Source organism: Centruroides sculpturatus, unplaced genomic scaffold (assembly GCF_000671375.1).
Source record: "Centruroides sculpturatus isolate CEXI.00-Female unplaced genomic scaffold, Cexi_2.0 scaffold380, whole genome shotgun sequence".
Lineage (NCBI taxonomy): Eukaryota > Metazoa > Arthropoda > Arachnida > Scorpiones > Buthidae > Centruroides > Centruroides sculpturatus.
The window spans coordinates 288548-302262 of NW_019384570.1; the positions used below are offsets into that span (position 1 = coordinate 288548).

The window sequence follows — 13715 nt, forward strand, 5'->3', positions numbered from 1 at the left end:
ATATCTGAGGATATAACTCAGATTTATTAGTGGAATTGAAATAGATTTCTTAATTAACTCTTTGCATTAATTATTAACAAATATCTATAAATGTTGAATCCTGTCATTTAATACATATTTCAAAAAATAATGTTTATATCTTTTAATAATAAAATTATATCAAAGATAGTTTCACAACAAAATTTTTAAATTAAATTTAATACAAATTTAATTTCACATTGAGTAAAACGATGTTAAATCAAGATATGTTTAAGAAAAGATGTCTGAAACATATTTAGTTTGTTGAAAAATATAGCATTATTGGAAATTCATTTAATAATATCATCTTAAAGTTTAAAATAATTTTTTTACAGGTAGTGTGTTATCATTACCAAAGTTTCCAGATTCTTTTCCCTTTACCGTGATCATGAACGGAACTTTAAGCGTGGACTCTTTCTTTTTTATCAGGTAATTAAATACGAATGTTATTTTATACAATTTTATTACAATTTATTCAAATATCTGAATATGTTAATGAGTATATCACATATCTACCTTGATTTCTAACTATAGGTTTACAGCTGTTCCAAGGTGAATCACCTTGTAACTGTAAACCTATGAATCTGTATACCTATAGTTAGAAAATAAGGTAGAGTAATTCGTTTTCGTGTTATGAGTTTTAAAGGATTGATAAAACAGAAAGAAAAATAATGGATAGTAAATAAAAGCTTTTATGGTAAAACACTGACTAGGCATTATTATATTTTAAAATACTGTATAGTTATGCTCTGTTATATTTTATATAACATGTAAATTTGTACTTTTTTTATTATTATTTTGGGGGAAAACAATATGGCATATTATGAAAATAAAACATAAACGGAGAAATACAAAAGAGAAAAACATTTAATATATGAATATTTATTTGTCGAAAGAGAAGAACAGCGATATATTTTAAAATGACAAATAATTTAAATACAGAATAATTTAAATACTTTCTCTAGAACCACAATGTATTTCTTATTTATTTTTATATTGTTGAAATCGAACACTCGTTCCTCATCTCAATGTGCAAAGCAAGATTCTAGAAATTAATCTATTCATTCAATTAATAATATAATTTGCAGCATTTCGTTCTCGGTGGCAATATGCATTTCAGACGCTTACTTCTTATCGTCATTTGTATGTCGAAGCAGACAATTTAAATAAAATCTATGCTATAATAATCTATTTAAAATATTGTAGGCCTGCTTATTTACATCTTTTCGTATAAAACCTTTTCTTACATTTATCTGACTGATTCTTTTCATGAAACGATGATTATGACAAAAAGAAAAAATTAATAAAACGTACACAGAAAAAAAAAGTAGTGTTGTAATAAAACATATAGATAAGTACAACAGTTTTTAATTGTAGATCTATTACTTGGACATAAACGTCGTTTAAACTGCAAATGCCGAGAGGCAGGTGCCCAAAATGCATAGTGTCACAAACGACGGAATACTGCAAACTGTATTATTGTTAGATAAGTAAACGGGTTTTATTTATCTTCGTTATTGAAGCGCTTGGTTTTCAGAAGATAAAAATATAATCTGAATCAATATACTATATAACTTCAAAAACTTGTTTAGTAATTTAAATGATTTAAAAAACTTTTCAAAAATGATATTCTTTACAAAATCTTTACCTGTTCTTCCGAGGAAATTTATTTATTTCAAATTTAAATAAAATATATATTTTATTAAATTTATGTACGATATGCTATTGTTAAAATTTATTTAAGAGTAACGCGTTCTCAGTTTGTGTTTAGTTTGATTTGTGACTGCTAATGAAATTAAATTAGGATTGCCAGATGTCCCGGTTTACCGGGATTATCTCGGATTTTTTCCTAATCCTGTCTAGAGACGGGTGTATATAAAAAGTATATTTTATTTCTCCACATTTTAAATGTGTTTCTATCACTGGCAGAGTAAAAATACATATCTACTGCATATCCTGGAATTGAAGCGTTTCAGTATCTTTCGAGAATTCTTTTGTCTCGAATTTTATCCCCAAGTACAGTACCTTGCAAGTCCAAATTAAGTCTATTTTAAAATAAAAATTGAAATTACACAAATGTAATTCGACTAACAAGTAATACATATTTCATAAAGAGAATTGACTTTTATAATTTGATTAATAATTTTGAAATTTAAGCCACAGCTGTATATTACGAAAGCGTCATTAGTAACGAATCGACGAAGAATCGGGAAATTCAGTTGCTCTACATCTTTCAATTTTTTCAGAATTTGAGCTAATTAATTGTTTCTAAATATTTTAAAATTTCAATAAAAGGTTTAATTTTATATCAAAAACATTTACATTTGTTACATAATATATTTGCCCTTAAATCGACGGAGACAAAATTTTAATTCATAAATTTTATGATTTGAATTTATTTCTTTTTTTCTAACAGATAATAGTTTTCATTCATATTTGTTTTAATTTATCTCACCAATGTAAAATGTAATCTCTTATTTTTATTATTTTATTTTGAAATCAAATTTAGCTACTTATAAATTACACTAAAAAACTATATTTGATGACACACACACACATACATACGTACACACGCGTAAACATACCTATGCACTCAATCAAACATAACATATAGATTATATTTGTGTAACTAACTTGTGTCCTTATATAAAAATGAAATTAAATATAATTATAAAAATATTTACATCAGTTTAAATGTAATTTTGTATTGTTAAGTATGTAAAATTATGTATTCTTTAGTGGTCTTCTTGTAACTTATACAGTGATGAAAAAATGCAAAGAATTGAAAACTATCAACATTCCTTTATTCATATTCCATCGATATTGGAGGTAAGTTTTCATATTTAATAATAATCCATTTTTTCTCTTATAAAATATAATAATTACATTTTTTTTCAGAATTGCACCTGTTTTGATTATAACGATATGTATATTATTTTTTGTGCCGTGGATGGGATCCGGTCCTTTATGGCACGAATTAGTGGATAAAGAAATTACCGCTTGTCGACACAATTGGTGGACCAATGTATTATTTATTAATAATTTCATTTCTTTAGATGAATCGGTAAGAATTTGAATCCTCTAAATTATAACTTAATGAGTAATTCAGTTAAAATAATTTAAACTTTTTCAATGCCAGTATTTTAAATTTTCTACACGATACAATCAAAATGAGCTTCTCGGAATTTTCTTTTTCATTATTTTCTAATTTTCAAGAAAAATTCGTCTTAAATACGTCATTTAAATAGTTATATAAGTTACCATTTTCAATGTCGTGAAATTAATATATATTTTGACGTATTGGTTTCACATATACAGTGAATACTAGAAACTCAGTGTCGAGCTTATATCTCTAATTCTAATAGAAATAGAAATTTGAAAATTAGAAAGTACTAATGGATGCAAAAGTTGCATTGTCTCAGTTACTTTTACATTTAGACTTTCAGTTTTAAAGATTGAAAGTGTCATCCTGTTCTGTTGCAATTGTTTTAGAGAATTTTTAATTCTGAATCGAATTAAGAAATTAGATTTAAAATCGTACCAAAAACCATATCGGAAAAACTTTATCTACTAGCTTCAAACATTTATCTTTATAATAAATACTATTGCTCATAATTAAATAATGCCTTGGATATGCAACTTACTCATTTTGTTTAACAATAGATCGTATTAAAAAATATACAGGACTTTTATTTTATTAACAATGTAGAAAAAGCGTGCATTAAAATGTTTCTCTACAACATCTTTTATTATAAAGAAAATTTTCAGTAAACATTTTTTTTTTTGCTCTTTTAATACAATTATTGAGTTTATCAGGCAAAGTTTTTTTCAGTAAGACTTTTCTAAACAGTTCAAAATTGATTGAAACGTTAGATTCGGCATTAAAAATTCTTTATAACAATGGGCACAAGTACAAGAAATGTCAAATGTCAAAATATCAAAATAGTATGTAAAAGTTTTGTTCTTATGTCTATTAATTATCTGTGACTAATCCGTTATTTAAAGTAAGAATTTGGATGATAATACTATTGTATAGAAATATCTATCGGCAAGGCGATTTGTAATATCTAGAGTGGTCTAAATTTTTCTTTCGGATAATGGGCAAGTACATAAATAGAAATTGTAGTCTTATTTTTACAAACAATTGTATTGATTACATATTTGTAAAGTACTATAAAAAATAGCACGCATAATTTTGGCCTATCTATAATGCTCGATCTACATTAAATTCTGTTACTTTGTGCACATTCTATTTTTATTTTTAATTGAAATTGTATTTATCTAACTGTTATTACAATCGTAGTAGATTGTTTACCGGGCACACAAATCTAGTTTCCATTCATTATTTGCTTTCTGATGCGCTATCATTATCACTGGTTTAGACCAGGTCTAAACTAATGATAATAATTTTAATGACGGATACAATATAGAGGGATAGATGTTCCCATTGTTTCAAAACAACGGCTTTTGTCCATCCATTCGGTGTCATCAATGGTTATTGGTACTTTAAATTGACCAGCTTCTTCAGTATAGTTATAATGTATAGTTTGTACGATTACACTCCAAAAAAGTACAAGATCTCTGTTACAGATGGGATACTTTGCATTTCGTTGCTTAACAAATTATTATTACTCCTATTATTTTATTAATGGAAGAAGTGATACGTGTGTCTATCCGCATTGTCACATGATTGTAAATAATAAATAATACATTTAAGATGTAAGCGATTTAAGAAAGATATAAATTTTTGTTTTCCATTAAAAAATGCAATTCGCGAGAATGTTAAATTTTTTAATTCACAATATTTATTTAAAACTATTAGTTAACAACTAATAAAAAAAGTTAACTATTAACGTATTTTATTTTCAGTGTTTGGAGCATACTTGGTTTTTAGCCTGTGACTTTCAATTTTATATTTTGTCCATCCCTGTTTTGTTATTACTTCTACGGTGAGTCTAATCTATTCCTATCAACGTATTTAAGTTTATCTGATGTAAAACTATTTTTAAATAAATAATTTTAATAAATAAAGAAATAAATTATTTCAAAATTTATATTTTTCTTTTTAATTGCATGATTATTAAAAATACAGTAGAACCTCGATTATCCGGACTAATTGGGGATGAAGGTAGTCCGGATAAGGAAAAATCCGGATAATCGAAACAAATACTTTGTCTTTTAATGATAATACAACACGTTTTCTTTTCGATGACATATCGGTAATATTAAAAATAAATACTGTATTTAAATCGTGATCAAATTTTCAAGAAACAAATGTTTTATTGAATTTGTACTACTACTGACCAGCGCTAACAGACTAGCTATTGTTTAAAAGGCCCTCTGGCGGCTCAAGAAGACGGATTTTATAAAATAAAAAGCAGTTTAAAACTGCATTTTTATGAATAAAAATTTGACAAACTATCGTTTTATGACGAGTAAAATTTTTTCATCGCGGTCTCGGCTTTTAAGTAATGCATTAACCTTCGAGGCGCGAGGCCCTTCGGACCGCCAGGCATAGGCGGTGGCCCACGTTGCCCATACCTTACGCCGCCCTTGGTTATAGAAATGATGTAATTTGAGTATAAAATTATTTATAAATACGTATGTCAAGTTATATTTTTATTATGACGCAAAATATATTTAAGAGTTTACGACCACTGTGCCGGGTGAGACGTTGTTGAAACAAAAAATGTTATGCATTCCATCACGTACATAAACAGTGTCGTAATTCGCCAGATGCAAATCAGCAAATTCGTAAAATTTTTGTTTATTTTGAACAATCCGGATAATCGAAAATCCGGATAATAGAGGTCCGGATAATCGAGGTTCTACTGTATTTGCGTTTGATTTTTTTAAAGGTTTGCATTATTTTTTATTTTGAAATATTTTTAAATATATTTAATTACTGAAAACACGTGAATAAATGTTTTGGCTCCATTTTTTGTATCTTCAATTCTATTCAATATTAATCTCACCACATTAATGTGGCATCCATAATAACTCACATGTTCATTTTCTCCATGTAATTGAATCTGTTATTTGTTTGATATTTTTCTCTAAAATTTCTTTGCTGCTCATACCACTGTTATTAATAATAATAATATTATTATTATTACTGATGATAAATTTGTCGAAATATAATGTCTAATAAATTTCTATAATCATTTTTATGATTAATATTTAATACAGTCTTTTCTTGATAAACGTGTTTTGCTTCGTCCATTTTATGTATATTTGTAAATAAGAATGGTAAACTGACAAGTGACTTTGGAATATTTTCTTTTACAAAGTTAATAGAAGTATACTCAAAAACTATGCAATAATTAAAGGCACGTTACTAACCTGTAAATGTTTTCTTTTAACGCATTCTAAGAAATTTTTCTAAGAGTCTATTATCTATATTATCTCATAATATATAAATATTCCTGATAGCAATGTATTTGAATACACGCTAAGGATAAATAGCACAAAAATTATATTGAGAACATTGATATATGTGGCATATGACATTAAAGACGTTCATATTCACAGTTCAAGTAGTAATCGAAAGTTAGTTTGTCTTAGTAGCGTTAGAAACGTTTATTGGCACGAGTGCAAGATGTTATGTTCCCAACTGTGGGACATAAGGAATGGAAGTGGGGCAAATAGATGCTGTAGATTTCAATCATTAAAATTATCATAGTCGTGAGGACGAACAAAGTATAGATCATTTCCATGTTGATGAACGTGAAACGTGAACCTAAATTTACATCGTAAACATTTAGTCTAATTTTCTCTTTCTCTGTACAGTTTCCTGCATTCTATACAAACATTACTTAAATTCACCGCATCCATTTGTTTTCGTTTGCCGGTGGATTGGATCCAGGTGAACTCTTTTGGGATATTTTTGATAAGGAATTTCTCTTGCCATTTTATTCTTTGGTAGAGGTTTATTTACCGCTTGTATAGTGATAAATAAACTGTTTAGCACCTCAGGACCGGCAAGATTCCTGATGTTGCAATGTAAAGAGGCTTGAGACGCGAAAAACCGGTCTCTTCCGTCGAAACTGAACTGTGACTTGCTATCTCTATTGATGATTACGCATCTTGTTCCATATTACGTGCAAGATGCTCTAGTGTTAATGTTGGCATACTATCCTTGGGACCAACTTAATTTTTATTGATCTTTATTAAACATTTTAATACGTAATAATAACAAAAGTTCTTACTACAATCCCACTGATGACTTTGTAAAGTCAATGTCCCGTTTGTCCACTTTCCCATATTGATTAAATTTTGAATGTTTAAATATATACATATAATATATATGTATAATAGTGATGAATAAATATTAAATAATACTGGATCTGTACTAAAATCTAATATACCGTAATTAAACATTTTACAAAAATTCATGGTCAGTTACTATTATTTAATCTATTAATTCTTAAAATATATTGAAGTATATGTATTATATTACATGTGATCAAAGTTTTAGTGCAATTTGTATGTTAGCTTAAAAATTTTATTTATTAATAAATCATAATAATATGTAACTGTATTTATTATATTGCCGAAAGAATATTTTTATTAAAATGTAAATTTCGATGATAATTTGTGTTTAAAGATAGGCATCTTCCCCGATCTATTCTATAAAATAGAGTGGATCAGGGAAGATGCTTACAGGAGGAAGACTCAATTTTATTATAGAATTCTATATAGAATTCTCAATTTCTAGAAACAAAATACTAGGAAACCACTCACTATTTTTCTGACTAAAATTATTTTAAAAGCAAAGTAAAACTGTTATACGTATTTATATGTATTATTAAATAAGAAAACTTGTTGATAAATTATTACTTCCAAAGTTACCATTGTCAGCAAACACCGATCTTAAACCGCCGTGTTGGTTTAAATGATTCCGCTTAACATCTTACCCTGATTGTCGCGTAAGATGCCTACTGGAGTCATTTACTAAACAATTGGCCAAACATTTAACAAAACCGAAAACATGATTTTAAAATAAGTTGATAAATTTATTCATACATATCCCCACTCTCGTAGTCCGAAAAGGTTGAGCAGCAGGCGAAAGGAAATTACAATGTTGCAAATTATACATTCAACAACTTTCTCCACACCGTCCTGTCCATACACACTGGTGGCTATTCAAGCACACTTCCTCACATTCTCTTTTTGACTCAACACCTTATTTTCTTTCATCCACTTAAGATGTTTAGTAAAATTCAAATTTCTATAATAGGAAAACTTAATTGGTATATTGATAGAAGTATATTACACATTATAAGTCAAGTAAGTTTGTCTATTAACTTGGTTTTGTAATCTCCACGAATCTTATGATTTCTACTCTGATATGAGAGTAGAAATGAATTTGCGATATGAAATTCCAAAAACTTAAACCTAAACCCTGACATTACAAAACTGTTCATTATTGGTATAGTACAACTCAATGTCTCATATTCATGTTGTGACTTATTAAAAGTATTATAAACTAGATTATATACTATATAAATTCCATTATAATTAAGAGTGAATAGAATTTAGTTCAGCTATAAAAATTATTGTAAACTTTTGTTAATTTTTTTATTGTAAAAGTCATCCTATAACAAAAATTGTACGGACTTTACCTTATCAACGTGGCTATCCGGCTGTTTTATCAAATTATCAGTCTGATTATTTACTAATAAAATTAATAAAAGTTTAAACATATTTTAGTATTTTATGAAGATAATCTTCAATTTTCTAGTGAAAATTTAATTAAATATACTTTTATTTTTTCAGATGGCCAATTATCGGAATGATAGTTAACGTGATTTTAATAATTTTATCAATGGTAATCACGGGATACATTACTTATGTAAGAAATTTTACCCCAACTATTCTGATAATCTATTCTGATTCTGAGTAAGTTCAATAATAACTTCTTATATTTGTAAACACGCGCATTATATTATATTAAGTTTAGCATCATAAATAGCATGTGAAAATCATGCATATAATTAGCATATTTATTATATATTTTAAAATTTTTATAAGTATTAATATTTATTTGATCATTTTGTTGGCGCATACTTGTGCTAAATACTACGGTAAAACTGCACTTATATGTTTATAAAGTAATGATACTTACTGTAAATATTAGTACTTTATACAGAATGAAGAATACCAACCAATCTGAAGTTATTTTTTAAATAGCTAATATTCGCTTTAAAAGTATTTATTTTATATAACATAGGTTAAACGAGAAATAAAGAGAACATTTTATTTATTTATTTTAATTCACACGAATTTAACACCTTTGCAGCATGTTACTTTGTTCTTTTGAAAGCAATTAAAAGTCTGATATAGAAAAAGCGTTTATTTAAAATAGCATAATTAATTATAATAAAATCATATAAGATTCGAGTAATTTTCATTTTATTAATGATTCGAATTTAATGTAAGTTATCTTTTTTTATCAGAAATAGTCATCGCTACACTAAAAAATATGCTATTATAAAGATCTATAATATATTTCATCAACTGAAATTGAATTGATTTAAATAGCATGAATATTATTGATGTAACATATTTCAAACTTAAAAATTTTAATGAACTTTTAAATGTTAAGTGTTTAAACTTTTATCTTTTAATGCATTATTATAAAAGTTAAAATTTTAAAAATTTATTCATATAATTTTATTTGAATAGTTTGCTATACTGATATTTCAGAGAACAGACCGTTATTCCATAATCTACGAAAAACTTTATAGTAATACAGTATTTCTAAGTGCTTGTTATGTTTGTCGCTCTTTTTGTTTTCTTTACGTCATAGTTTTGAGTTACAAATTTTATAAATTTAATACATATTCTTTCATATTTGACATGCCCAAATATTCTCTTTTTGTTACTCTCAGCCTGACTTTATTTCTTCATTTTTTCCACTAACGCGAGGTGCTATTTGGAGCATTGTACTAAATCGCCATTTCATTTCTTCTCTAAATCGTTTTTATTTTACTGTCTACTCTTTGTTTTACTTACTATATTATTTTGCTATTTCTCTCTACTCTCGAATTTCGTCAGTTTTTACTCCTCTCCGAGACATTCATCCCAAAATGACAGTTCTACAGAATGTTTTTGAGAGGTCTCGCAAACTTTAACAGCGTATTCTATGGGTCATAAAAATGAAAATTTTCCATACAAACATAGGTCCGAAAATGCTCCTTTCTCGGGTTACGGCAGTTTGAAAAGTTCTCTGTACAGTCGTTGCGCTTCACGTGTATTGCCGTTAGCTCGGCCATATGTCCTCTATTTTTGAGTTAGAGTGACGGTTCATCGTATTAAAGAACACTTAAAATGTCACTGGAAAACATAAGATGTTAAAACCGCAGCTTGCTACTAGTTTTTATTACTTTATATGGAAGTTTTTATTTTTATGGCAATTACAACACGCTGTTAACCAGAAGAACGAAATTATCTCGTTCTGCTGAATATAGATATAGTAAGTCTCATCTTTATTTCTATTGTTACTAAATAAATGAAAAAAAAAATGCTATCACCTTACCACAAGAATACCTAGTTATTTTTATGTGATTATCGTTATCTAACTCTTTTACGTAGAAAAACAACTATTATCATTATTATTATATTTTATACATTTTGAATCATTAATAACATGTTTCTGTTTGAAATATTTCCATAGTTCTTTTCAAAATTATGAAATTAATGCAGACGATATTTACAATAATAAACTATTTATCCTCAACGCAAATGTTCAATGTTCAATGAATTATAATTTTGTGACCGTAGGGTCGGCACCTCTTTGGCGCCCTGTCAGGATGACACCACCGAGTCTCTAGGGGACTCGGAAATCGCGACGTTAAGTCTAAAGATTCGCGAGCGGTAGCGTGTGAGCGCTTGGATTCGGAGTAGAGGTGAGGAGAGAGACGAGGAAGTGACTCACTCGGACTCCATATGTTCTAACAAAAATTCCATTTTAATAATAAACAAAGAAAATACAGAGATATCGGGCATATTAGCGGACTTAATTATACTATTCCGTTCGAGAGAGAGAGTTTACAACCGAATCGCGGGTTGATAAATACCTTTCTTTTTCCTAGGTCGCAGATCTGTAGTATGATGACACTCTTGACTCCTCTGAAATGGTCTTTCCACTAGTTCTTGTCCGTTAATTGGATCTCGGAGGTGTGGAAGCACGGAAGTGGGGTGAGATTCTTAAGGAGACACGGTGTTACTTCTGTCAAGGTGTTATTTCGGAATTTTGATGCACGGGTTTTATCCTGGGTAGCGGTTTTAATCCTGGGCACGGTTTGAATCCTGGATCACGGTTTTAATCCTCGGATGACGACTTCTGCAGAGGGACTTCGGATGACGACTTCTGCAGAGGGACTTCGGATGACGACTTTTGTAGAGGGACTTCGGATGACGACTCCTGTAGAGGGACTTCGGATGACGACTGACCTCGGGATCGTTTTCTTTTCTCTTTTTTTTTCCTCTTGGGTTTTTTCCATGAGGTCAGGTGATGGCCTTTAACGGTCGCCCGTCCAATATGTCTTTTCCATTCAAAGTTCCTGGTGACACATCCCTGACTAACTTGATCCGACTCAACAAGGAACAAACCCCGTAAGAAATAATTTTTATGGCCTTTAGCCTAACTCGATAAAACGTTCGAATTTAACCGATTAAAGTTTCCAATACTTAAAATTTAAAATAACACTTTATTGTGGGTCTGTTCGTCCCTCACAATTTTAAATAAAGCACTTCACTAGTTATCAAATAAGTAATTTAATTAAAGTAATTCTATATAAAAGTCACTTCTTATTCAGTTTAGATTTTAAAGTAGAGTGTTCAACACGAAAATGATAACGAATTTCTCTAATAAGAAACATAAAAGAGTTCGAAGAAATAACTAAAAAAATATAACTTACTAAATAAAAATAAAGTAAACTAACTATGAAAATTACATAAAACATTGTTAATAATAAATGAAAGTTTTGTGCAGCTCGTTTAGGGCAAACACTATATTGGAAGCCATTCATATTATTAACGATAACTAGGAAAGATATAAGGAGGATGGATAACAGGAAATAACATAAGCGAATATCAGATACTAAGCTATTTGCTTTTTTATAAAACAAGTTTGCTATTGCAATTTATCGTGCTGTAATCAAGACAACGAGTTACCAAAATAACTAACTTTTTATGAAACTGCGATAAACATTTTTTTGACAGTAGGACAATAAAAAAAATACTGAAATTTGATACTAAAACAAGTTGATCAACTAGAATACTTAAATACTTAAAAATGTAAATAAATCTACAAAGAGGGTAAAATATTAAGAATTATAATTCTACTTTTGTATCAGTTTTCGTCCGTCTGTCCTCCTGTCTTTCCTTAATTAATCTCGAGAATGGGGTTAGGTAGATGAAAGACGAGACCGGATATGGAAACCGTAAATGCAGGAAGTACCGATAAATGAACTTTCGATCCAAATCGAAAGTAATGTTATTTCTATTAAAATATTTTCCTCCAAAAGTTGTTAGATAGATGACCGACACGACGTTACTGTTAAAGGAAAAGTACGATGTACAGGAGCGAGCCACTACTAATTTAAGGCGGAAAACATATTTTAAATTAAATAAATTAAAAATATGATTGTAGCCCGGCATTGTGACAATGTCACAATAAATAATTACTCGTTGTTTCTTATTTTTATTTTGCAGAAAATATTTTTTCTAAAGATATATTTAATTTTGTTACAATTTTATAAATATTTATTTTAAACGTTTAATTTGATCTAGAATATATATTTAAATTATTTTAATTATACGATGTTTATTTATACACATCCAAGTGTAGATTTTACTCCTTATTGAATAGAATATAAGTATAATTTGTATAAGCCATAATACTAGAAGGAAAATTACTAAATTCTCCATCAGAAGATATAGGAATTTAGTGTGCATATTTGTCTTTTTTACATCTCAGGATCACATAATCACGCAGTGGAATCTATTCGTTTACAGGCTCTCCATGTAGTGTAAAAAGGACAAATTTTCAAATTTTAGATGTACCAGGTATCAATATATCTAAATTTGTATATCTACCGAGTAAAGATATAAGCCTGGCATAACTTTTCCAGAACATATTGCATAATTCTCATAAACTAACTACCGCAAGAAGGCAGAATAGACTAAAGTTATAAATGCTAGGTAAAATAATAATAATAGGAGCATAGGAGAGCATAACATTAAGAGTAAGCGTAACAGTAAGGGTAGAGCATAACATTAAGATTAGTCTAAATAATTTTAAAACGTTAAATTTAAACAAGCAGAAATGTCTTTTAGAATTCCCTTTCGCATTTAATATAATGACAAATATTATTTAAGTTCATATTAAATACATTTTTTTATTTCAAAAAATTTTACTGTAAGTTAAAGGATTTATTTTACTGAAAATTTCTGACATACGATGCATTTATTTCAGATTCAGGAAGAACCTTAATCACGAATTATATTTTAAACCTTACGCTCATGCCGGACCATATTTTGTTGGGTTTGCTGTTGGATATTTTGTGGAAAAATACAGCACTTTGAAGACTACCAAGGTGATGAAAAATATTCCTTTTCGTTATTAATTTTTTTTTAAATTATAATTTTAATTAAAATATGAATACGGATAAATATAGACGAATTTAGCA

The 13715-nt window shown here is 28.3% G+C and overlaps 1 protein-coding gene across 1 annotated transcript in view; it reads left to right on the forward strand.

Annotated features, from left to right (window-relative positions):
* The window catches only part of LOC111624157 (nose resistant to fluoxetine protein 6-like), a 32910-nt gene that overhangs the window by 11319 nt on the left and 7876 nt on the right, over positions 1–13715 (forward strand). Inside the window, exons 8-13 of the mRNA XM_023366954.1 lie at positions 354–447; positions 2758–2847; positions 2917–3082; positions 4888–4967; positions 8797–8919; positions 13502–13622. Coding sequence (XP_023222722.1) covers positions 354–447; positions 2758–2847; positions 2917–3082; positions 4888–4967; positions 8797–8919; positions 13502–13622 — 674 coding nt within the window. The remainder of the gene's footprint in view (positions 1–353; positions 448–2757; positions 2848–2916; positions 3083–4887; positions 4968–8796; positions 8920–13501; positions 13623–13715) is intronic.